The sequence below is a fragment of the Cardiocondyla obscurior genome, linkage group LG08, assembly GCF_019399895.1.
Source record: "Cardiocondyla obscurior isolate alpha-2009 linkage group LG08, Cobs3.1, whole genome shotgun sequence".
In the NCBI taxonomy this organism is placed as follows: domain Eukaryota; kingdom Metazoa; phylum Arthropoda; class Insecta; order Hymenoptera; family Formicidae; genus Cardiocondyla; species Cardiocondyla obscurior.
Genome location: NC_091871.1, coordinates 2,329,820 through 2,355,507, shown reverse-complemented (window position 1 = coordinate 2,355,507; position 25,688 = coordinate 2,329,820). Strand labels below are relative to the sequence as shown.

The 25,688-nt window shown below is 42.9% G+C and overlaps 7 protein-coding genes across 11 annotated transcripts in view; 4 read left to right on the top strand and 3 right to left on the bottom strand.

Moving 5' to 3' along the window:
- The window catches only part of Bap170 (Brahma associated protein 170kD), a 41,156-nt gene extending 36,143 nt beyond the window's left edge, over nt 1–5,013 (bottom strand). For 4 of the 5 annotated variants that reach the window (XM_070660644.1, XM_070660645.1, XM_070660646.1 and 1 more), the window contains exons 1-2: nt 3,953–5,013; nt 2,686–2,779 (exon numbers count right to left, since the gene is read on the bottom strand). In XM_070660644.1, the coding sequence (XP_070516745.1) occupies nt 2,686–2,779; nt 3,953–4,044 (186 nt within the window). In that variant the 5' untranslated portion in view covers nt 4,045–5,013. The remainder of the gene's footprint in view (nt 1–2,685; nt 2,780–3,952) is intronic. The other variant, XM_070660647.1, reaches the window with a different exon arrangement.
- Nucleotides 5,014–5,882: 869 nt separating this feature from the next.
- On the top strand, nt 5,883–7,008 carry LOC139104902 (zinc finger protein 593 homolog). The gene is made up of 3 exons (XM_070660665.1): nt 5,883–6,124; nt 6,231–6,331; nt 6,536–7,008. The coding sequence occupies exons 1-3, from the start codon at nt 6,035–6,037 to the stop codon at nt 6,771–6,773; spliced, it is 429 nt and encodes a 142-aa protein (XP_070516766.1). The 5' UTR covers nt 5,883–6,034; the 3' UTR covers nt 6,774–7,008.
- Nucleotides 6,851–8,331, top strand: LOC139104899 (serine--tRNA synthetase-like protein Slimp). The gene has a single exon (XM_070660662.1). The coding sequence runs from the start codon at nt 6,851–6,853 to the stop codon at nt 8,276–8,278; it is 1,428 nt and encodes a 475-aa protein (XP_070516763.1). The 3' UTR covers nt 8,279–8,331.
- A 146-nt stretch (nt 8,332–8,477) lies between these two features.
- On the bottom strand, nt 8,478–12,274 carry LOC139104903 (glutathione synthetase). Its single transcript, XM_070660666.1, has 6 exons — nt 10,889–12,274; nt 10,311–10,717; nt 9,823–10,218; nt 9,304–9,523; nt 8,821–9,178; nt 8,478–8,749 (listed from the first exon to the last, which is right to left on the bottom strand). The coding sequence occupies exons 1-6, from the start codon at nt 11,533–11,535 to the stop codon at nt 8,585–8,587; spliced, it is 2,193 nt and encodes a 730-aa protein (XP_070516767.1). The 5' UTR covers nt 11,536–12,274; the 3' UTR covers nt 8,478–8,584.
- A 1,147-nt stretch (nt 12,275–13,421) lies between these two features.
- Bsf (bicoid stability factor) lies at nt 13,422–17,026 on the top strand. The gene is made up of 4 exons (XM_070660654.1): nt 13,422–13,991; nt 14,075–16,366; nt 16,472–16,625; nt 16,704–17,026. Exons 1-4 carry the CDS (start codon nt 13,566–13,568, stop codon nt 16,871–16,873), a joined length of 3,042 nt encoding a protein of 1,013 aa, XP_070516755.1. The 5' UTR covers nt 13,422–13,565; the 3' UTR covers nt 16,874–17,026.
- Nucleotides 16,984–19,369, bottom strand: LOC139104896 (intraflagellar transport protein 74 homolog). The gene is made up of 3 exons (XM_070660657.1): nt 19,225–19,369; nt 18,699–19,161; nt 16,984–18,632 (listed from the first exon to the last, which is right to left on the bottom strand). The coding sequence occupies exons 2-3, from the start codon at nt 19,136–19,138 to the stop codon at nt 17,108–17,110; spliced, it is 1,965 nt and encodes a 654-aa protein (XP_070516758.1). The 5' UTR covers nt 19,139–19,161; nt 19,225–19,369; the 3' UTR covers nt 16,984–17,107.
- A 957-nt stretch (nt 19,370–20,326) lies between these two features.
- LOC139104893 (SLIT-ROBO Rho GTPase-activating protein 1) overlaps nt 20,327–25,688 on the top strand; it is a 48,929-nt gene continuing 43,567 nt past the window's right edge. The window contains exon 1 of the mRNA XM_070660649.1: nt 20,327–20,976. Within this exon, the coding sequence (XP_070516750.1) occupies nt 20,898–20,976 (79 nt within the window). The 5' untranslated portion in view covers nt 20,327–20,897. The remainder of the gene's footprint in view (nt 20,977–25,688) is intronic.

The window sequence follows — 25,688 nt, the reverse complement described above, 5'->3', positions numbered from 1 at the left end:
TCTCGACGAGAGGCGCGCCCGATTTCCTCTCCGGCTCGATTAAATTTTCATTCACTTCCAATCCGAAAACGGTCGCGCTCTATAATTCGTTTCCAAAGCTACCTCTGCCCGATTCGCGACTTCACTTTCACGCGGGCGAAAGTCCCTCGCGTTTAAAACTGGATGTTACCCGAAGACTCGACGCCTGAAACTTCGACGACGAGCTCGTTTACGCGAATCTGGAGACGGACGCGAGCGTAGGCGAGCGGTAATTATCGACGCTGGAAGCTATTCGCGCGAGGCATTCCGACCGCAGCCGGGCCAGTTTGCACGTCATATAGTTAGCGACGGGGGCTTCGAGGTTCGATCACACTTGTTGAGAGACGAAGCTAGCCTTCGCACCACCTCCACTTGGAACTCTCTGCTTCTCCACCTCCCATTCTCTTTCCCCCTTCGTTCTCTTTCTCTGCTTTCCCTGGCCTCTTCCCCGCCGCCTTTTCCTCTCCCTTCTCTTTACCATTGCCTCTCATGATCTATCTCACCCGCCCTGGTGTGGCACCTCCACGAACGACCTTGACCCCCCACGTCACATCCACGTCCTAATGTTTTCATCTAAGCGTCCGATATCGACGCGGACCATTCCCGCATTCAGTCCTCAAACCGGCGATCACGAATGGCGCGCACCCCATGCTCGGCTAATAATCTACATAAGCGTCCGCACGATGTGATATCACGCTATACCACGGGCTCGCATATCGATTGGAATCGCGACGTAACGATACTGGACCGTGCTATCCAAGTACGATAATCAATGCCGCGAAAATAGTCGAAGGATCACACGAACCTTCGATCCTAAAATCGTCCCGTTTCGCAAGGAGAGGTGCAACATTATAATTATCGTACGGTTGACAACACGGGAGAAGTTATTAACCTTTGACGCCTCTCCCAATTTAGACTCGTCATCTCTCGTATATGTATCTTTGATCACTGGACGCCGCTGCGTTCTCTCCGAAGAAAAATAAGCGCGCGAAGAGCGGTAGGAGGCGTTTAAAGTCGCGACACACCGAGTTATGTCATCGCGGACGATACGAATGCGCTTCGGGGGCTGATAACACGTCGTCGCGCGAAAAGATGAAAGAGACGCGGTGGTTGAAATAGCCGATCCGTGAATTCGAGTCGTTTGCGGGAGGACTACTTTGAATCGTCGCGATGCCGACGAATAAAGAGCGGACCGACGGCGGCGAGAACGCGAGCGTGATAACCACTGACACCCCACAGCGCGGTCGCTTATCGCCCCCGCGCGATTTCACCAAACGCGCCCGGAGAACTACCTTCGTCGTTACGAGAGAGTCGGCTTCAGTAATCAAATCGGTCGTAAATACCGCAGCGAAATCGCGCGTAGTATCGGCTTCTCTCGTTCGCCGCGGCCACGCTCGTAAAGAAAGCGACGCGACAATAGCGCGGTTTTCACGGTGCCGCGACGCGTGTCGCCCGGAAAATTGACGCGACGGCGAAGCGCGCCGCTCCGCGAAAGCCCACCCAGCCCGCGGATCGCGCGTTATCGCGCAAAAATATCCGCGCGGATCCGTCACGAGAATCCCCGGCGTGAATGCGAGGACACGCGATTATCACCGAAGAAATTAAATGTTCCACCGAGCTCCCATGTGCGACGGAATCTGGGCCACGTCTCTGCCCGCGCTATCTGCTCCGCCGATGCCAAATTCTCCCAAGTTATAGTTAGTCGCACTTATAATGGTACTATCGCCAAGTGTGAGACGCGAGATCGGCATTTCGGAAATCACGTACCGCTCGCACGGTTGCGTAACGCCTAAAAAGCACTCTCGATCGCTCAAAGATCAAATTGCACTCGGGGAATAAGTAGCCGGGGAACGCGCGAGCCTACCTACCTACGCAAATTGCGAGAGAGACAAATAAAATCGTTCGGTTAATTTTTTTTTTTGAAATAATTAAGAAGTAATTTAATCGCCCACCCTATATATTGTATGTGTACCGATCGTTAAATATAAAACAGCATGTGTACGCGACACCGTTTAGATTTTTTTTTAGCTTTTCAAAAATATAATTTTTAACGTTGAAAAAAAAACAGAAAGAAAAAAAAAAAACTAGACAGCTCCCGAAAGAAATGTACGGACACATTCATCGATACGTTTCATACCTTTGACAGTATTCTCGATATTATTCTCAGGCGCTCGGCACGTTTTTACGTAACGTCGACTTCGGTTCCGGCAAAATCAATTGCAACCGGATGCTAATTAAAAGCGAGCCTCGCGAAAATTCATTTCGCGTTTTGTTTGGCACGGACCTTCAATCAAAGCGCGACGGTTTTACCGAAACGAGATGGCGGACCACGGTGATTTTGCAAACAATTATTTATCGCCGGAATTCAGTGCACTCCTTAATCGTTAATTATAAACTGCGCCGCGGCGCGTGGCATTATACACACAACGGGATTATTTTTCATTGTGTAACAATGCCGCGGTGGTTTTGCACGTCTTGTTAAGCAATACTTTGCGGCGAGATATAAAAAACATCGTTAACATTAATCCGTAGATACATGAAAAATTTTTCTCTTTTTTTTTTTCCTTAAATATAATTAGGTACACGTCGACTAATTGGACGCTCCGCAATACATGTAATTAAAATATTTTTGTTAAAATAAAAAGGTCTGACGAAAGAAAAACTCACCTTAATCCATCCTCCATGAGCGGTCACCACCACATAAAGCAAATACAGATCTATATCCTTCCCATTTATCTTCGGAGTCTTCTTGAAGAGAGTCCTGAAATCAGAAAAGAAACGTACTTTAGAAATACTGCAAAACCTTGGTGATTTTTTATACTGCATTTAATAATTTAATTATCTAATAAACAAAAAAAAAAGTAATCGACAACGTTGTATTGAAAATGACTATTATGTTAAAATAAACTTTCCTTATTCGAAGTAAAAAAAAGAAAATTGTTTGTGCTAAAGTTTCGCGATTAAAGACGGAATATGCAATAATTATATATATTTTTTTTTACAAAACTTGCAACACAAATGTTTGCATTCGCAGAATCTCAATGCGAAATTTAATTGATTAATTTTAAAAATCGCAAAAATAAATGACAAGTCTTACGAAACACCGAGCGCGTAACGCGCGTTATTTCCGTTTTCGTGTCACAAAAAAAAAAGAAAGAAAAAAAAGAAAAAAAAAATCACGGGTCACGTAATCGCGATATAAGATCTGCACTAAACCGAACGGCAACAGGACGCTTACAACGTACTGCATTATATCGTCGTGCATTTCAAGAGTGTCTCTCAGCACGAAATACGTGGTAATTGTCCACATGGTTGCGCTCGCAGCTAGCATAGTTTTCAAATAATAGCGAGTCGTAAAAAAGTTTTGCAAAAATTACAAAAAAAAAATATTTTTATGTAATCGCATCAAAGTTAAATATTAAAATACACTTTGTCTACTTGTACCAGTTTCGTTTGTTCTTTCGCCGTCGATTTAAGTGAGGAAGAACACTAATGGGCACAGACACAATAACGCGGTAATTGCTCTGCGGATGTGTGCGTGCGCTTAAGGGCAAAGTATCCACACGTACCGAGGCCCACGATTTTCCGCTAGGCGTTTTCCTCGTGGGCCCGCGTGCGAAATCGCCACGCGGAGACACAGCCGGTAAACGGGAAACCGTGAAAGAACCTTTGTCCTCAAAACTGAACCGAGTCGGGGGAACGAAGGCGAACCTAACCTCAACGCGCGCGGCCGCCGCGTCGTTGCGGCTTCTGATCGTCAATCGCGGTTGTACGGGGGGGAAAGGGGGAAGGGGGAGAGGCGAGGAAAAAGAGAGGCGCGATTTAAGGCTGGAGAGCGAACGTGCTTCGAGACCGCGGGGGCGATTCTCGCGGGTGAGAGAACTCGGTGAAGAAACGTTAGAAATGAGGAGCGAGAGATGCGACTTGGACTCACCCTCGGGTCTCGTGGAAGTGTCGGAGGTCCTTGAGGAAGTTCTCCCTCTCCTTCTCGTACGTGACGGGGTCCTTGTTGAGGATCTTGGCCATGTTCACGGGTACGAGTTGCGCGCGTGTGCGGGTTGCGTGCTAGTCGGGGGTGGTGGTGTGCTCCGGGTTTACAGGGCACGCGGGGGCAGCGGGCAGAACGGCAGAAGGAGGTGCAGCACATGGGCGCGCACGGGGGCACATTTACGCGATGAACGTCCTGCGGCTGCTCTGACGACGCACGGCGACGACGGCGGCGACGACGACGACGTGCGGGGACGAAGGCGGGGACGGGGGCGACCGCGGGTCGACACGGGGTCGCGACCCGCTCCCGACATCGGGTCGTCTTGTCCTGCACCCAAGTCGGCCGGTGGCCTCTTCGATGCCGAACGTCTCGCGAACTCTCCTTGTCTCTCTTTCTTCTCGCTAGTTCTGTCTCTGTCTCTCGTATGCCTTCTCCGCCGCCTCTTTTCTCTCGTACACACACACACGCGCACGCACTATCCGTCTCTCTTTATTCCGCCTGGTTCGAGTCGCTCGCGCGCGCGAAACGAGACGGCGACGACGGCGGTGGCTTTTCCCTGGCGTACCGCCGCCCCCGGATCGCCCGCGTAACACCGTACGACGCTCCCGTGCGTCGGAGCGTCCAAGCGCAGCGGGTCCACGAGGCTCGCGCGCGGCGCGTGCACGAAAATTCGCCACCGGGGAGAGGATGGACAGCACCGAGCGAGCCAACGACTCGCGTTCACGCGCGGGATGCGCGACACGGCACAGTAGAGTAGAGTACAGTATAGTACAGTACAGCACAGCACAGTACGGTACGACACGGCACGACACGACACAGTACCGCTCGGCTCGTCTCGGCGCCCCGCTCGTTCCGCTCTCGGCTCGGCAACAAACGCGACGGCGACGACGACGGCGACGGCGGCGACAATGACGACGACGACGACGACGACGACGACGATGAACGACGATGAACGACCAAGAGCCTCGCTCTCTCTCTTTCTCTCGTAGGCTTCGATCGATTCACCTGTCACTTGTCAACGAAACTCACGGGGAATCCGTTGCGCCACGCAGCACGCCAGCAGCCGCCTCACGTTGCCCGGCCAGCTCGCGTAACGCCCGAATTCGGCCCCGCGGCGTGTCCCAACGCAGGCCGGCGGTGAGCGGACTCGCGTTTCACTGCGTGAGCGAGGCGAAGCGCTTGACGTGCGCCCGTATATCAAAATGGCGTCCCGTGCTGCCTGGCATCCATTGGCGAAGCCACCGCGGCCAATTTCCCGTACGCTACCGCCCGATCGCTACGACGCGCGCCGCGACGGCACACCGCGCACCGTTTCCGCTCACCGTACAGACACACGAACGGACGCGCACACACTCCCGGCGTCCGCGCGCGTACACACGCACACGCACACGTAGACGGCACGTCGTCGGCAGGCAGGCGCGCGCGCTGACGGCCCGACGCGACGCTCTACGTCATTTTACGCGCGGCCACACGCACGTACAGGCCTCCGGTACCCTCGCGGCGTGTCCCACGGCTTTTTTACCCTCGCGCGCGCGCCCGACCGTTCGACCGTCCGAAATCTCCGATCGCACAGTACGTTTTTACTTTCAAAATGGATGAGTGCCCCCACCACTCGCCTAACGCGCACCCCGTTTGAATTAACGCTGTCGACTGACGCTAGGCGCGTGACCTGCTTCGTCATACCTCACCGCCATCTACCGGCGCCCGAGCGCGGCTTGCCCGCGAACTGGGCGCAAAATGCGGTAAATTCAAACGTCGCCCTTACGCTTTTGTCGTTGTAATTCGAGCAATTTTAATTATTTTCCATGATTCTCGCACGAAAGGTATTCCTTACTTTTTCCTCCTCGTTTATTTTTAACTCTGCTTTGATATATATATTAAATTTTGCACAAATTAGACCGTAAGAATTCGGTTTTCACGAGACACGCCTTTGATCACGAAAGTCAACTGCGTTCATCGATACTTGAACGTTTCTCACGTGGCGGACACCGTCAAAATCGTCCGGGTTAAGATTACGAAAGTTTAACAATGACGTACAAACGTAAGAAGTATCACAGAGGTGACACACACTTGAAAAAAGGCTGGCGAACGAAACGACGAAAGAAAGACTTGGACGAGGTGAGTCGCGGTCGATTGTGATCAACCGTAACCTCTTTGACGCACGTGGATGACTCGCGACGTGTTTGCGTCATTGCTTGCTAATTAATCGGGCCGTGACTTTTAGATCGACGAAGACTTGAAAGAAGAGAACACGAAAAAGCTGTTGAACCAGGAAGCAGATTTTGACAAGCCGGGCGCAGCCCAGCATTATTGCGTACATTGCGCGTAAGTTTCACGGTAACCTAACCTAATTTTTTTAGCGAGAAAAATTAATGAAAAAGACGACGGATTATTAAAAATTCTGAATTGTTTTGCCATTTAAAAAAGTTCAAATTGTTAAATCTTATCGCAATTTGGGTAATCACAATCTTACGTTCGATTATGATGTTCATAATAATAAAATTATCATACCTTTGATTTGATTTTCAGGAGATATTTCATAAATGATACTGCTTTGCATACTCACTTCAACACCAAGGTACACAAACGTCGAATAAAAGCGCTCGAGTTAGAGCCATATACCATTGAGGAGTCAGAAAGAGCATCAGGCAAGGGGAGCTACATTGCGCCACAGAAACGTAAAATTGAAACCGTAACGCGAGAAAAACTCGACAAAATGGACTCTAATACTGAGCCAAGCGTTAAAGTGATGAAAATTAACGAGTAAAGCGACAATAGAGACTATAATTTATTTTGAATTGTTGTATTTTTATTATTGCGTGAGAAAGAATTGAAATTAAGATAATGATTAATGTTTCATGTACATTTACTTACGCTTTAAAGCGTACCTATAGAACTTTAATGCGTGATGTTTATCAAAGAATTATCTCTCCAAACTTTGGAAAAAACTATAGCTCGGCATTGTATATTACTGGTAATAAAGCTAACAAGACGTTTGCCTACCTGTCGCCGTATCTAGATTTTGACGAAAGATTCAACAATTTAGAGAAACTACAGAAAAACCTTACATTACGCGGAATGGACGTAGACGTCGTTAAGTTAAAAGAAAAATGGGATTTTTATGTAAAAATGGTCGCTGATAAATATGCGCTGGAGGAACATAGTAAAGAACTTACCGATCGCATAAAAACTCTGTCGGAAAGTGGCGAACTTACTTCTGAGCAGGAACAAGAGGTGTTAAAGTTGCGAATGCAGAACAGGATTGTGCGGGAAGATCTAAAGGCTATGAAGGAAGCGATCCACGATATGGATGATGATGTAGTAGGAAATCTCTTGAAATTACCGAATGAGTTGGATCTTAATACACCTTTTAATGAACCGATAACATTAAAAAGTGTCGGCAGCGTGCCTGAAATATCAGAGAATAAAAAAAGTCACATTGACATTGGAACAGATTTAAAACTATTAGACTTTAAGAATCCTATGTGTTATTACTTGAGCAACAATGCGGTCTTGTTCGAGCTCGCTGTGTTAGCGTATGCAGGCCGAATTTTTGATGAAAACAATATGGTGAGGATAATCGGGACGGATTTCGGTCGTAGTCTTCTAGTGGAAGCATCTGGTTTAAATCACGAGGATCCCATGGCCGCTTTTATAATAGAAAATCACAATGAGATCGAGAGAGATTCGCCGAATCGCATGCATCTAGTCGGCGGTGCAAGCTTAATTTCCTTCTTAGCAATGCATACGAAACAATTAATTGATCCCAAGAAGTTTCCTTTGAAGTACTTTTCCACTGGTAGACAGTACACGCCGTTTTCACAAGATTTCCACAACTGCGGTTTATTCACAGCGTCTCAAGCTTCGGTAGCGCATGTCTTTGTCATGGTGAAGGATGCAAAAAGCGAGGATTATAGGATGTTGTTTGAGGAACTTTTAGAAACCGTATGCAGATTGTACGACGATCTATGCGATCATTATCGTGTCGTTGCACGGCCCGCATCCGAATTGCAATCTTCCGAGGAAATGCGCGTATCTTTCGAAATGTGGTCCCCATTCTTAAATCAGTACATTGAAATTGGTTACATATCTACATATGGAGAGTATCTCAGTAAAAGATTACTAATTGCTTATCAAACACCCACAGGCAGGGATTTTCCTGCGGTGATATCGGGCACTGTTCTCTCTGTCCCACGTCTCCTAGCTTGTTTACTCGAACAGAATCCCAACAAGTTTGCGATTCCATCAAAGATTGCTGAATGTATACTGTAAACGATCATGTTACTTTGTATTAATAATAATTAAAATAAAAAAGTTTAGGCCGATATTAAAATTATTTTACAAAAAAATATAACTTATTAAATTAATAAAAAGGTTAATGTTAAAATATATTCGGTTAATTATTGCTAAACACTCTTAATATACTATCGCATAATAATTCCCGAGACATCCATAAAAATCAACGAGACACTTTTAGACTAAAATATTAATTATTTGTATTTAGAAAATATATACATAGTATTTATATCATTTAGTTGTTCGTTCACAACGGTCTTACCTGTTACTGATTATGGATTGCTACTTTACCAAGTACCGATCGATATAATGCAAAACTTCGAAAGCGACCTCGACCATAATAAGTATTATAATCATCCATTCTAAACGAACGTGATGACGATCGCTTAAATGTGACGATAAAATGCTCACTAATTCCAAGCAATGATTTAATCTTTCATTCATTACCTGTGCATAAAACATATACGATTTAATAAAGCGTTATACTGACAACAACAAACTGTATATTGTATACGTACCTTCGTACGTTTTGCAATGCTAAAATATCCGCAGGTACGTTGATATAAGCTTTCCAAGTCGTCTCGTTCCCAGTAGAAGTCAGGTGTGTCTAACAAATCTGATGTTAGATTTATTCGATGCCTAAGGGCAAATAGTTCGCCCTGTTTTCTCAATACCTCGTGCTGCGACATTTGAATTTTCTTGCCGAATTTTAAATCCTCCGTGACAAAATCAATTGAATCGACATAGCGATTTAACGATGCCTCCCATATGCCCAATTTAACAGACTGCGCCATGGCATTGGAAAACGTGTACTTATCCAATTTCCCAGCTTCTTGTGCCAGGTTGATATCACCATCCTTCAAGTGGCTCTTTTTCCTATTTCCAAAAAATGTTTTTATTTAATTTTGAGAATATTTATTTGTCTACGTTTTTTACAAATCATTTAGTTCAATAAAGTTCGTGAATATAAAAATATTTAGTAACGAAAAGAATCAACATACCCAGCATCTGCGTAACTATAATTCATTAATTCGCTTTCGGTATGAACAATCTCCTCCATGTAACGATTGTGCTCATAACTTCTCAAAAATTGCAATAAGTTGCCACATTCGAGGTCAGAAATATTCCACATAACAATGCTACCCTCTCGGAAGAAAAAGATCTCTCGTGGTTCGTGTCCTACTTCGTATTTGGCCACCGCATGTATGACATCGTGTATGGCTGTAAAAAATATTGTTCAAAATAAAAATTTAATTTAATTATTTCTATAATTTAAAGCAACAAAAAAGTTTTTATTTCTTTTAATTATAAAACGAAGTTTTTTGGTATATAATTGCATTTAATTCAAATACATAAATATATGAACAAATATTTAATTTACTTAACACTAGACTTAAAACAAAAATTTTAGTACAGAAAGGAGTAATATAATATAGCTACATAATAAATACTACGACTTTTACAATTTAATTTAATTTAATTTATGCATTAAGTAATTAAAAACGGACTATCACAAGCACCTAAACCACTCGCTACACCGCCTTCATTATCAGTGGATAATTTTGTTCTTAACATATGACCAGCTTGTTTATTCACCATGATATTTTTATCGTCTCCAATAATAACACCGAATATGCCTAGTTCCGAGACTAATTCTTTCATTTCTAAATTCATATTTTCGTTCTCATATTTCACAATATAATTTTTATGCACCGGTGGATAAATTCGATCCATAAGAATCCAAGCTACTCGATTTTTTTCAAATTTCATAGATTCTAAAAAATTTTTAATATCGCTCCCATACAAATTATTACAACCGCCTTCTCTTTGTGGCTTTAACACGAAACGATGAGGGTTTGAGATACCCATTTCGACAGCGGCATCCCCATATTCATCAAAATCCAGTGGATAAAGACCTGAAAGGAAAAGTTGTATATTTCTATTCCATACACATTATTTTTATATGTAATTAAATATTATTACGATACATTAGGAAATATCTACTTACCAGTGAACACTTTTTTTACTTCTCCTGCAGTTTTCTCATCGTTTAAAAAACGTACAATGATGTCAGACTTTGCAAGAGTTTGTTGAACCTTTTTTGTACCAGCTAAGTGATATTGAATGCTTGGACATTTTATTGCCAATGATCTCTCGACTAGTAACCTTACATCCCACTCTTTTTGGGTGGGATACTGACCGGGCTCGTAGCCGGATCTATAATAAACTACTGCCACAACATAATTGTTAACTATTAACTCCATATTGGAGCCCAATCTCGCGGTGGCCGCTAATTGTGTTAGATTTCTACGAATTATTTTTATATCTGGATTCTGCCTTCGTATTTCGTACTCGTGAAAACGTTGATCGCAAATGTTATACGTAACATCTTCAACGACAAACAAAATAACTGCTCTGCAAAGAATTACACGTTTTTAAATACAAAAAAAAAAAAAAAAAAAGAAGTTAAAATTATTATTCAGTTAATATTAACATCGTTAGAAATTACATAAAATAAAATAAATAATAAAACGAGATAAATTTTAAGATTAAAAATTAACTTATTGAGTTATATTACAAACATACTGCGAGTCTCCATAAAAATTCCACGCGTCTATGAAACCCGAACACAGTGTTTGTAGAGCATTGTTTTCAGGAAGATTTTGCAACTCATTCGTGTAGCCAAGCTCTTGCAAAACAAACTTGTGCAGCTCAGTAGATGCGGGCCCGAGCCAACCAAATCCAGAAGCAATTGTATTTATCTCAATTTGTTTCCAACAGCAATAACACTCGTGTATTTTATCATTTTCGGGACAATTTGTCGCCAACATTAAATCTGAGCGTAATATGCCAAGGGACGTTTTCTGAGCAATCCCCTCCTTATGTACAGTCTCATAAATGCTGAATAAGTTTTTAGTAAAGTCATCCACTTTTATAATTTCTTGCAAAGTGTCTTTTAAAAAGTCGTAATTGTGAGCTACTCTATGTACGAGCACATTTAAAATGATTTGGATATTACAAGCGTTATAAAACTCTTTTCGAGGGAATGGTGACGGAAAAAGCGTGAAGGGCGCGAACTGCAAGACATTTTTGTCAAATTTATTTTTTGATCTCAAGCACATTCCATGCATTAGCACCCAATCTTTTGCTTTATCTATTAATTCTTCCAATTCCTCTTTTGGTAAATCCAACGAGATAGGCAATTTCATTATCGCATGCTCGTGTTCCTTCATTCTCCCAAATTAAATTATGAATTTAATTTCTAATTTAGAAATTATTATTATTATTTTTTTTTTGCTTTAGTATTTTTAACGAAAGGGATTCGGAATTAATTTTTGAAATCCCTTTGAAAATGGGTTATAAATTAAAGGTTACTATTTGTTATATTGCATGGTATTTTAGTTTGAAATTACGCACAAAAATAAACCATTTTTTGCAATAAATTATATGAGAGTTTATAACAAATATTATAACAATCACTGCACTGTCTTTTATTTTTTAATTAAGTAGCTGGTTATGTGTAATTTTTTACTGGTGAATAACACATCAAACGTTGATTAATTTATAGAAAACATCGCACAATTTTCACACAAAGGTATAATTAAAATATGTTGAATCAACTGGCAGCTTACAGTGGTTGACAGAAACTGACTGACAATTCTCATTATCTAATCTTTTATATATGTAAAACATAATTGATAAAAAATAATTGACAAAGAAATTAATAAGATAAGACAGATGAACTAGATAAGATAGTTAAACAGGTGAATAATTATGTTGTAAAAGAAATATGCTGGGTGTTGCGCAAAAACCAACTGATATTTGCTATGACGCTTTATCTCGCTGCAATCTCGCGCAATTTTGTGCGATAGCGCGCAATCTCGCGCAATTTTGTGCGATCGCGCACAATCCCGCTTTGTCATAGTTATTTTTAAAAAATTCGTAATGTTAAGAAATTTCAGTAGACTGGATATACTCACGATTAGTTGATGTAGGTATTTTACTAGGAATATACAACTGCTGGTCCAACAGGCCATACGCTAGAGCTTCCAAGTTGTATTCCTCGGCAGTAGCCAATGCTTTTACAGTCCATGTCTAATAAATAAAAAAAAATTTTTTTTACATATTTGTTTCCCTCTTATCATCAGACTTGTGCAAGCCAATGATGTTCTTCCTGTAATAACTTACATTAGGCTTAGGAACCTGGGTATTTCTTGTATTTCTACTTCTCCTAATTGGACTGTTTTTCATTTGCAATGCAGGAATATTACCCACAATGTCGCAATCATTCTCTTTTGGGCTAATATTGCCCATGGAGATTGCAGATTCATGGAAAGATCTGCGAACTATGCACGTGTAATGTGCAGAATTACGATCCTTTATCGTTACTGTCTTTTCAAGCAAAACATTCAAGCTTGACGCGATCCTTTGAGGCAAATTGATGGTGATTTTACCTCTGCAGCTTGACAATACTAGTCTTTGGATCATTGCGAGAGACATTTTATCAAACTTTTAACACTAAAATTAATTTTGCCTTTATTCTATTTCTCGCGTATAACCAATTCCGGTTTGTGCAGATACCTTCTTACTTTTTCGAACGAAACTGAAGGAATTTGTATTTACATTTATAACGTGCGGGCGCATATCGTCATTGTGCAAAGTGTAGAATAAATTTCCTTACCACCAGACAAAACTTTTCAAATTGGCATCATTATCTGTCATATCGTTATTCTTTATACGCATTGTTCGTATCACAGGTAGACACCGCACGTCTTGCCGTAGTGGACTTGAGGTTATGTAGAGACCATCACTGCCTCATGCCGCCTCATGGTCGTTCGGCTTTCGTGAGGATTTTATGCTCAACCTGCAATTGAACATCTTGGTTTACAAATAAAGGCAACTTACGATAATTTCGATTAATCGGCAATTAGCTTACGCTTAGTTTAATATTTTTCTTTAAATCTCGAACGTAATTATACTTTACAAGGGCACGTATATTTTGCAATTGCTCGGTGGTTCGTTTCGTTCGCTTATCAATTACTGCGCAAGCGCAATATGGACGAAACGAAATTGCTCCACGTGCTCCATCTCTTGCATCTCTCTCACAAGCATGGACAAACACCAACGACGGACGAGGTCGCTGGTAGCAATCAGTGTCGTTATTGTGACTGGTATTTTGACCGTGCAATGTGGAGTAACTTGTGATGGACATTTGTCGCTTTGTTTCTTCGTCGTCGGCGACTTTTACGGATAATTGATTACAATGATAGAAACAGAAAAGATACTGCATTTGAGAAGGTATCTGCCGCTTCTTATCCGGTCACAGCTACGTTCACTGCAATGCGAAGTTAAGAAGAACAACCCGCGACGTGGAGGTTATGTTCTCAATTACGTGCATCCTCTGCACGAGAAACCGCGATCACAGATTTACGTCGCGACATGCGGCAGGATGTACAGCACATCGGTCTCGGAATCGTCCCAGCCCGACGTTATCCGCGATAAACTCATGTCGTTATGCGATGAGGTGAAAAAGGGCCGAGTTTCGTCGAACGATTTAAGAGAAGTTATTGACTTGTGCATCAAGAATGATTATCAATTACCTAGCGACACCGGCCTTCTGCTGCTCAGATGTTGCGGCAATCTGCTACCCGATCTGGAAACGACCAAGAGGGATTTTCTCGCAAATCAGGTAAAGTTTGATATTATGTGAACACGGATATGCAAACTATATAGTAACAGTATTTTACCTAAAGAAAATGTTTTAATGTACAGATACTGTGTTTGGTAAAGAAGAATGGTGCTGCGCTGACGTTAGAACACTATAATACTTTACTGGGTATTAATGAAGAAAACTCCAAGTTTGTGAATCCCAAAGAATTTCTGATAGACATGAATGTAACACCAGATAAAAACACCTATCGCTTACTATTAAATGCAGCTACAAAAGCAGGTAACAATGAATATCTGTGGAATATTTTGACTGTAATAAAGGACAAAAATCTAAATATTTATGAAGATACAATCAGTTCGTTAGTACATACTTGTTTAATTAATGACAATGTTGGCGAAGTAGAGCGAACATTAGCATTAATGAAGGAGGCTAAATTGTCTACAACCAAGGCATATACTGAACTAGCATTAGAATATGCAAAACGTGGCAATATACCGAATCTGGTTAAAATATTGAATGAAGAACCACAGAGCAATGTAAATCTCTTAAAAATAATAAAGACCCTAAGTTTATCTAACAATAGCAGGCACATCCCGGTTGTTCTAAATTTTCTAATGACTTCAGTCCCAGAAATGGAGTTTGAAATCTCTAAAATGATAATAGAATTAATGCGTGCTGGGCAAATCGCAAATGCTCATACCATTATAAATTATTTTGCACTGAACAACGTAACAAAAGATATTGTTCAAAAATTTGTGAATAGTTTTATGAATGAGTCAATAATATTAAACGTCCCTATTGACGATATTGTAAAGTATGCAAATGACTTTATTGACTCTGGGTGTAGTCTATACATATTGACGAATGTAGCCGAGATTGGTTTAAAACTAGGTAGAGAAAAAATGTGCCTTGCGATATTCGATGTAATGAAAAATAAGAATATTGAGATACGACCACACTATTATTGGCCTTTATTGTTGAGAGCACATCATAATAAAGGGGAGGCTGAAATATATTTGTTGGTGAAGTCAATGGTAAATGATGGTGTAGACATAGATTTTGATACACTGTGTGATTACATACTTCCGTATGTAAATACCGGAGATCCGGTTGTCACTTTAAAGAGATTAGCGGCGATCGGCGTATCGGGTACTTTAACGATTACGCCTATGTTATCTTTTCTGTTGCATAATAATCGGGTAGAGGATGTAATGCAAATGTGCACGCTGTATCATTCACGCTACAAAGTACATTATAAAGAGTTAATAAAACCGCTGGTACGCGTTTATCTCGATACTAACAACGTTAAACTTTGTGTAAAGTTATTAACATCGTTTTCACAAGGTCAAGATTTCGCCAGAATGTTTTTAAAACTGCTAATAAAATCTGAGTATCAGAGTAACAAATACAATTTACCATCTTTATTGGAAGAATTTAAAAAATGTAAAATAAAAATATCATCAAATGATGCAATTTTTTTTAAAAATAAACTGTCGCGGAACGAAAGTTTTAATAATGTAGAAACAATTAACTTAATAAATAATTTGGTTGATCCAGAATTAGAAAGAAGTTCTATAAACATGTTAGAACCAAAATATATGAACACCAAGGAATTATCGTGCTACTTGATGGAGCTGAAGGGCAATAAAATTGATACTAAAAATATTCTACATAAATTGTTGATAGGGTACTGTATCGAGAAAAATCTTCAGAAAGCTGAAGAGATAAAACAAGAATATGATGCGTGTCAATATGAATGGACGGTCAGCATGAAGTCAATTTTATTTGAATTATATCTCAAACACGGCAAACTGAACGAAGCTGAGGCTCTACTGCCTGACTTGCAAATTACATCCGATAAATATGCAATAGATACAGTAAAAATCATGTCATATGCTATTGCATTAGTGAAGGCAAATAATCCTGCAAAGGCTTTTGACGTTATTCAGAATTTCATTGGCACTAATACTAAAATAGATGTGCATTTATATTGTTGTACACTGTTGGAAACGTTAGCGCAGAGCAGATACCACATTCAAACAATAAATATGTTGGACCTGCTGCTCAAGAAAAATTATTGTTCTGTAAGCGAAGAACTGCTAAAGCCATTGATGCAGATACCATTAGAATATAATGATATCCTGAACGCTGTAAATACACTTTTAACATGCGCGCAAAAATATAAAAAAATGCCGTTAGTAATAGAAACGTTGTCTATGTTGCTGAAACAGAAGGAGAATAAAAACTATTCAAACTTGGAAAATGTAAATGAATATGTAGAACAAGTGTATAATGCAGCATCTGAGGTCTATTCCGTTACCATAGCGAATACGTTTCTAGCAATAGCATTAGCGATATTGAAGAAGAGAGAGAAAGTGCATATTTTATTGCAGGTAATAAAAATGCTTCTAGTTATGATATTTAGTTTAGTTATGATATTTAGTTTAGTTATGATATTTAGTTTATATTTTCTTGGTGTTCAAATTTTTTTGTTACAGAATTATGATCTTTCTATGAACTGCTTTGTACACTATATCAATAACACAAAATCTATCGAAGTATTAGATGGTATATTGAGCCTCATTGAAATAATCGATGAAAAATATGTTTTAAATAAAAATGTAATATGTACAATGCTTATTTCCGCTTACAGTAAGTTATTTTATTATTAATAATAATACAGTATATATAAAAAAAATTTAAAATTAACGCTGATACTTATATTTGCAGGTAAAATGGGAGATTGCAAGCGTGTGTTAAAACTGTGGAATATTATGTGCACGAAGAATATCTTGCCTGACGCGCTATTTGAGAAAAGATTTACTGCATTTTTACTAGCGAATAAAATTCCACTTCCTCCGGAATTAAAGAATAAAAAAAAAATTAACGCTAGTAATTAATAAGTTTAAATATATGAAAAAATGATATTTTAAAAGTAAATAAAGTAGCCCGATGATAGGAATTTTTAAAGAAATATGTGTCACTGACACATTAGACACGAACAAGAATCTGTACAATAAAAATAATTTATAAAATAACTTTTCAAATTACAAGTTTTATCGTTTGTTATTAATCATTTTGCATTTACTATATTACATCGTTGTTTTTGAATGAGTTCCTATTATCGACGTTATCTAATAAAGAGATTTTAAATTCTCTTGAAGTAGCGCACTGTAATCATTAATTAGTGTAAAAGCTTTTTCTTTGAGCGGCTCGTAATTTACGCGCTCTTTTTCTTTGGCTATAAACTCTTCGATTTTTTTATTATTTTCTTTCAATTTTTCTAATTTATCTTCTAGGTTACTAATGTCTGGATAAATTGCATACTTCTCTGACCGCTCTTTGAGCTCGTTATATTCCGCACGCAATGACTTGAGCTCGTCCTCACAGGTCGACTCTTCAGACGCTAATTCTTCTCGTTCTGCAATCAGCTCGTCTCGCTCGAGTTCATTTCGTGTTTTCAAACCATCCAAATCCTCTAAAACAATTAATTCACTCTGTTGTTTTTTTAATTTCTCTTTCATCAGCTTGGACTCTAGCTGTAACTTCTCCTCCAAGATTCTTAGTCTGTTAAACGTTTGTTGCATAGTTGCATAATCTTTTTTCAGTTCTTCGAAGTCGTTATCGCGATGTGCTGCTTCATAATCATTGTGCGGAAATTTATCGCGTAAAATTGCCGTTTCTTCAGCTTCCGTGAAGTATTCGTTGTTTTCTACTGCATTCGCCACAGCCTCTAGCTTGTCAACGATCTGCCGCTCAAGTTTCTCCAATTTCTCCATTTCCTCTTGTTTATTCTGCTCGTACGTGGACATAAACTCCTCCATCATTTCCTCACGCTTACGCAGTTCCTGATACTTAATTTGCTTCTCCGACTGATTGTCCTCCATGTCAGTTTCTAGCTGCTCCAAATGTTGTTCGACCTCCGTTATCTTTCTCTCCTTCTCAACTATCTGCGCTTCTGTCGCGGCAATATCGGTGTTGTCACGTTTGATCTTCTGTAGCAACTGTTCCTTCTCGTCTTCCGGCGACAATTTTCTCCGTTCTTCTTCTCGCAGCTTGTCTCGCTTCTCTTCTGCCTCGATAATTCTCACTTGCAGTTTTACCGCCTCCTGCTTCAATTGAGAAAGAGCGATCTGCTCCTCCAAATGCGCTTGCTCCTTCGACAACTGATCTAATTCATGCTGCATTTGCTGCGCCTGCTCCTGTAATTCCATTTTTTGTCGAAACAAATTATCATATTTTTCTTTTGTACGTGGATCCATACTCTCAATTATGTGTTCAGTTCTTTTCTTCTCATTCTCGATATCCTTTTCCATCTTGTGCAGTTTTTGTTCCATCTGCTTCCGTTGTTCAAACATTCGCTCGACCTCCGCTGTTCTACGTTCATTTATTTCCGCCAGTTCTTTAGCCTCCTGCTCAATCACTTCCTTATCAACGTCCAAGGTCATTTTATCCACGACAAGATTGTAATCCGCTAACTCGGCCTGTAGAGTCATTAACTCTGCAGCCAGGCCCTTGGCTCTCTTATCATAATGCAGGAAAGTGGCCTTCTCTTTGTTCTGCGTTTCAATGTCCTTTATTATCGTTCCAATTTCTTGTGTCAATTCTCTTATTTTTAACTGCAGCAAACCCTCATAATATCTCTTGTCCTGAATCTGCCTAAAAAATAATATAAAAAATATAGGCACGAAAAATAGATGTGTTAATGGTAAATTTGTTCAGTACCTTGTCATGGGAAGACCTCTTGTAGTACCTGGTCGAACGCCTGCTATTCCGTGCTGAGTAATTGGCCTGTCCAGCATGCTGACATTCAACTGCTTGTTAGTGGCAAGTCCTGCAGTAAAACGACTTATTCCAGAACCTATTCTGAGACCTGAACTCGCAGTCGGGGCGCGATTGGACAGAAAGGACGCAGATGGTGGTCTCGCGAGAGCGGCACGTCCTGGTGTTGCCGAACGATACGTCGCCGAATTGACATACTCCAACCCTTCGTCTTTGTGCCCACGTCGAGATCTCGGTCGCTCATACTTGCTCTGAGGTCTCACCATGCCTGTTGGCGGTCGGTCGATCTTACCCGACGTGCTAGGCACGTCTTCCTGGTCCCGTCGCCACCGAGTGATCGGTCGTTCTCCACTTTTATTAAATTCGTTTCTCTCGGAGTCCATTTCTCGACAATAATCTCTAGAGCCTTTGAAAGATCAGAACGTCAACGTTAGTCGCATGGTAAATTAATCATGTATTAATTAGTTACCTGAGAAACGTTGCCTAATCAACGAATATAGTGAACGATCGTGTATGATTTACCGTGCCTATCCATGCCTATTTGATAACGACGTAAGTAAGGTATCGCGATGACAAAGTCGACGGATACAATGTTTTGGTTAGCTGTCGTCATAGAAACTGCTATTATTACGAACATACGTAATGTAGATTTACGCGGAATTGAATTATACTTTTTATTAGAAAACATAAATTAAATCCTTTTTACAAAGTAAGCCTAGATCATTGAAAAATGCATAGGAAACGTTCAATTATTATCATGGTTAGGTCATACCTAACAATTGAGATTTCGAATTATCTCAATTGCGCGCCGTGCGCTGCACTTGCACGTCGCGAGCTACGCTTGCGCGACCGTTACATTTTCAGTTCCTTGACTTCCCGGTTCGAATGAAGACGTAGCGCGTATCGCTCTTCGTTTAATTGCGATTTTTACTCGTTAAAAGCGTTAATTTTTACCGGAAGTATCATTTAAAGCAGGGAAATTAAGTGAGTGATTGCCAGAAGATGTTAATTATCGTAGATTCTCGCTAAGAATGCTTTTTTCATCGATGAGATATAACATAACCATTGACGGGACTTTTGTGGCTTTAGTAAGTGTTAATTCTAGTATCGAACTCAAAAGTTGGCGTAATCTCGTTTAGATACATTGTGCCGGTAACGGAAACTATCATAATTACATCGCGCGTGTCTACAAAAGTGATAAATCATCAAAAAACGACAGAAATGTGCGAGAGATTCTTCAAAGGAACTTCGTGCAATCGTAGCGTCACTAGCGAGGACAGTACAGTCAAGTGCACTTCCTGCGATCGTAGGAGGCGGAGCTTGCTAGTTTCCTCATTGGCCGTTCGATGGCGGCAACGGTCCCGTCGAGAGCGGTGCGCAGCCATTATTCAGTTGCCGGGCAACCAACAGCGAGACGCGACTGACGACTCGTGTTTCCGTTCGAAGCGCGGCGACGCGTTCTGGTGGCACCGGCGCGGTGGCGGCGGCGGTGGAGGGCTCCCGAAGTTGAATTTAATACGGCGCTCGTCGTGTCCAAGAATATCCCGCGCGCCACGACCGCCTGGAAGACAGCCGAGGCCGAGACGGCGGATGGGCACTGCGCGTCGAGTGGCCGTTGAAGCAGCGTATCCGCGTCCTCGTCGCGATCGACCTCGGTCAGTCGGATTGAGCGTGACGTCCCGACCGTGCGGCACGACCGGCGATTGGATTCGCGAGTGCACCGATCCGCGAAGAAAACCGTCAACGCCGGTGCATGCCTCGGCCCTCCTTCGCGGCTTAACGACCGGCCGACAGATCGGCCCGGCCGCCCGTCGTAAACCGGTTCCGACGCGTAGACGCGGCGGAGGCACACCGGGCCTCCTCGTGCTTCGAGAGAATGCTCTGAACCGCGGCGAGAATATCGCGCGCGCGCAACACCGCGTCCACCTTCAGTCAGCAGCCTCCGTTCGCCGTTGGCGCGCGGCGATAAAACGCTTAACCGGCCGCGTGCGCGCATTGTGCGTGCCCTGTAAGCGTCGCAAAACGTTGCGCGAGCGCGTGTGAGTGAGTGAGTGCGTGCGGTGCCAGTGAACGGCGTCCAGTCCCGTGGGAAAGAGAGAGAGCTCGGGGAAATCAAGGTCCGCACGTTGCCGACGCGGGATCATGGACGAGGAGGAGATCGACGGCGTCAAGTCACCGATCAAGCGGCTCGGCTCTACGCGGAAGCTGCTGGTTTTCAACAGTGAGTACCCACTTTCTTTAATCGCTTTATCACTCGGCTTCCCTACGTATGCAAATTTCGACGGTTTCGCGCTTCTCCCTGGCGCTCTCCTAAAATAAACATTTTCCGATAATCGATCATTACCGTGTCAAAGCGATAACGGTTGCGCTGCCGAGACTTTGGCGCTAACCTTTTCTCAAGCATTGGCGAATTTTCGAGTCGCGACAAATTGACGTAAAAATAGCGAATAACGTTCCATAAGTTCCCAAATGCCATGGAGATTTTTCTCCCTTGAAAGAATCGCGTGCGAGAAAAGAATATCGATGCGTAAAATCGTTTGCTTTAAAAGTCCTTTGAAGACCTGCGATTCAGTTACTTTTTACGAAAGCGTCGTGGGAATATGTATATGTTTTTAATCTCGTACCAACCGGCGTTGAATTAGACTCGATTTTTATCATCGATCAACGTCGCTTAAAAAAAGTAAAATAAAATAAAAATAAAAAAAATAACCTCGACGGTAAAATTTTCCACAAGAGTATCTACTCCGCGAATCTTTGACGCCGAGCATGAGACTATTCGTTGAGAACGAAACAAAATCGCATTGGGATCTCTAATTTTAATGGGTGAAATCATTATTTGCCCTCGCGAAGAGAACGATCGCGAAGGAAAATAAAGCGTATGCGTATCTCGTCGTTCCCGTCGTAAACAATACGCGAATCTCCACCGCGGCGTTTATTTTTTCTTTTCCCTCGTGTACTCTCGCGCAACTCGCGACGAGATAACGGGCCAAGGGCGCGGTGTCGGGTTTCGCGGGTGATAACGAGCTTTTAATTAACCGCTTCGACCGCGAGTTGATTTCAACGTGTCATCGAGCCCGATTCACCGTGCTGCGATCCACTTCGCGTAGATTAACGAGCGCGATTTCGATGCGCGAACAGGTGCGATTAGTTTGCCGACGAGGCGCAATACGCAAAACGGCGGGCTCGAATCGCAGCACACCGAAGTACTAGGTCCAAACGACGTCGCGACTCTATTATTTTATTTTTTTCTTAAGTCAATTTCAACGAGCTTTCATAATTTTCCTTAAACGTCCTCGCTTTCGCGCGAGCGAAGAAATTACCAGTTTTTCTTTCGTTCGGGCCGAGCTTCGCGGGCGAACGGTGCTGGTTTACGTAAATAATATCATTACGTCAAATCTGTCGGAAAAGTTGCAGACGGATGTCGAACGAAATTACCACGTTTCCCCGACCCACGCGTTTCCACGAAGGCGAGCTAAATATAAGGGGGAGTGAAAACGCACGACCTCTCAACTGTTGATCGCTATTACGTAATTTATTTATCGTTGCGCAACTTATCCTCCTTTTTATGCACGTCGATTGCATCGTTTTATCGTAAGCTTGTTATAAAGAGCGAGAATTGGATTCGATGGGGGAGTCACGAGGTCAGCTTCTTAAAGAGAAATGACTCGATGAAAACCGCCGCGTACCACGTTTCCTGGTTACGTAAAGCCGCGCGATTGGAATACGTCGACATTGTAAAGATGCCAGGCTCTCTTTTACCTTTTAAATGAAACGCGACGCGAGGCACGACCGATGGATGCTCGTCGTGCGGTCCGTATCTTAAAAAAACGCCGCGAGAACGAAGACTGGCGTGCGCGGGTAACGACAAATGCCGCCGAAGGAGATGCTTGTAGTTGCAGAAACCGGGCGATTCGCAAATAAACACGTCGTTCCGCATGAGGAGAAGAGAAACGGGTCGCGCGCGAAGCGAGGGCGCAATTCGAGGGCAACTCTTTATCTCGCGAGGGGAAAATTTTTCTTCTGGCTCGCATTCTATCCGTTAGTTTCAGGTTCACGGATTATTTCCAATTTTTTTTTTTTTGTTTTTTCTTTGCGAGCCGCAAACCTTAAGCAGTCTTAAACGCCTTCTAAATACAACACCCACTTCAAAATAAATTAATAAAACGACGAATCGCGTATAAATTTGCAATCTTGATTTTAATCCGACTAGCGCAGCTTTAATTTAATTTTGATATTATCTTCAATTAATTCGAGATAACCGGATCGTACAAGTCGTGCTTGAATTATACAACGCGACGTAACGTGCCACAGATAATCATTATCGGCAACGATTCTATATTCCTATGACATCATTAATGCGGTTGAAAGATGCACCGCGAGAAGCCTAATGAGTCATCGACTAGCTGACGATTGCGGTTCGACGATTTTTGTCCGATTGAAGCGCGAGATACAATCCTTGCGGCTTTTCAGGGATCGTTTACGTTTACAATCGCGGAAAAGTTACGCATTTACTTATTAGAATCGCGAGCGTTATTGTCGCTGGTGTACAGTGAGAGGCGATCAAGTGCAGACACCACTTCTGGAATGCCGGAGTGCTCGAAGGCTGTGCAACGTGCAGCAGACACTCCTATAATCGAAACCGTTCTCGAATCATACATATGTTACGAACTCGGCTCGAAAGATCGAACGTAATATCCGTAATCCCGAGTTTATAGGCGGACAATTCACTTTTCCTGGATAAAATAATTGTAAAACAACAGATAGACTAAAAATTTCCCCAAGTGCCTTCTAAATTTCGACGTTGAAACCAAACGAGCGTTGAATTGAATTCCACAACTTTTAAGCACGACAAATTTAAATACTAATTATTATATTGTCGAAAACAGAGCCTTGTTATCGAGTTACCAAACACGTCTTTCGAGTAATTTTCATAAAAATCTTCGACTTCCACGCCGGGATTAATCGCGTGTCGGCGTTTTTAGACGATCCCCTTAACGAGCGCCTATCGCTTCTCAACGTGTTATTTCAGTCATCGGTTTTACGCTCGTTTTTACGCAACGACGCGAGATATCGCATTCATGAACCGAAGCTTTCCCCGGTTAATCGAAAGAAAACGTGGCCGTTGAAGATTTTTCTGCTTCATTTTGCCCATTCATCGGGCTCGGGCCGTTCAATCCCGTTTCTTCATTAGCATTATTGATACAGCTGCAGCTTTACAAATGCATATATGCGCAGATCGCTTTCGCAGGCCGGAAGCGGGGGGAGGGGGAGAAAGATCCTCGATCCATAACAGGCGGCGGTAGCGAGCCGATAAAACGATTTTCTCCGACGTTCCCTGACGACCACTTTGATAAAACTTGACGCGGAGATCCTCGCTTTTTCACAGAAATATTAATCTATCGGGACTTTCTAATCGCACATTGGCGTAGGCGGTCGGCTTAATTTCCTATAACAGGCCACGGCGGTGAGATTTCATGCGGCGTTATTGCAATGCAGATATTCCTCGCGACCTCATTACGAAACACCTCGGTGCCCATTAACGTCCTGCGCCGGCAGCAGCTTGTGGCGAAAGTGTCGCAAGTTTTTCGCAAAAGTCACGTGAATAAAGCGCGGCGGGGAGGACGAGGGGAAGCTGGATAAATTTGCGAGCGGGATAGGAACAAAGGGGATTGTTTTAGCGGTGGATTAAGTGATTCATTTCGAATCGACCGGCTCGGTCCGACCTTCGTCCGGCGGTTGCGAAAGAATCTCCTTGAACGCGCGTTATTTTCTAGGCCGCTCTTTCAGCTGAAAGATAGCGAGAAGTCTCGGTCGAGCTTTGGCGGCGACGAGAATCCGCCGCGTTATTCTAACGGCGCGGCAACGAGAGACGGTTATATACGGATCCATTGTACTCGCGGTCGCTCGCGGAGTCCCTTCCGTTACCTGGTCGAACCTTTCGACCCTTCCAATGAGATAAAACGAACGCTTTCCGGCCCTGCGGGCCCAGGGCCCTCGCCACCGTGCCGGCTGGCGAGCGTACCCACACACGCCGGCGCTCACCCATACGTGTGCGACGTACGTGCGCGGAGGAAAATGCCGAAAGAAAGAAAGTAGCGAGGAGACGCGGACATTGGTATTCACATCTCGCTTTCGAGCTGCGTTTAGACCCAAAAATAGTACCCGGTAAATATTACACGAGCGGTACAGATCGATTTAATCAGCATAAACGCGAGGCGGTTCCCCAAATAGCGAGCTAGCGTTCCCTATTGTTAGTTTAAACGCGATTACTTAAAATGCCTTGAAATCACGGTGATTTCTCGCTTGGTATTGTTATCGTTATCTCAGGCGCTTGATGTGTACCTGCTAAGTCGCCGGTGCTATCTGTTACAATCGTTGCTTAAACGCGCGACAGCCTGGGAACGGGTGTCGGCGCGAGAGAGCTCGACTGTCGCTTCCAGTGCGACTCTTTTGTTTTCTTCCATACGTCGGTGCACGCGTACGTGGTCTTCCAAGTGCAAGGCGCCTGCGTCTACGCGCGTGGGTGTTTATCGTACGTGTAAATCGCCGGCCGCGGCGCGCGTCCTTTTCGCGCACACCCACGTTCTTTCGCTGTGCGTGCATGCGTGGCCCGTCTACGCGCATAAGGCGGCGCACGTATAACGACCACCGTCTGCCGTAATATCGATCTCGTTAACCAGTCAGTTGTGTGTACGCGCCGCCGGTTATGCACCTCCCGCACGGTACGCAAGGCTCCAGTACCGTGCTCCGTGTTGCCCAGCACCCTCCCTTCACCCCGCCGCGGGCCACCCCTCGCCGAGCTCTTATCGGCCGAGATGTTGTTCTCGGCCATCAGTTATCGGGAAACGCGGAAAAACCGTTCTATCGCTCCAGCCGCTCGTCTCATTTCGATAAATCGCATAGAAAGAACGAGAAGAGAAAGGGTCATAGAAC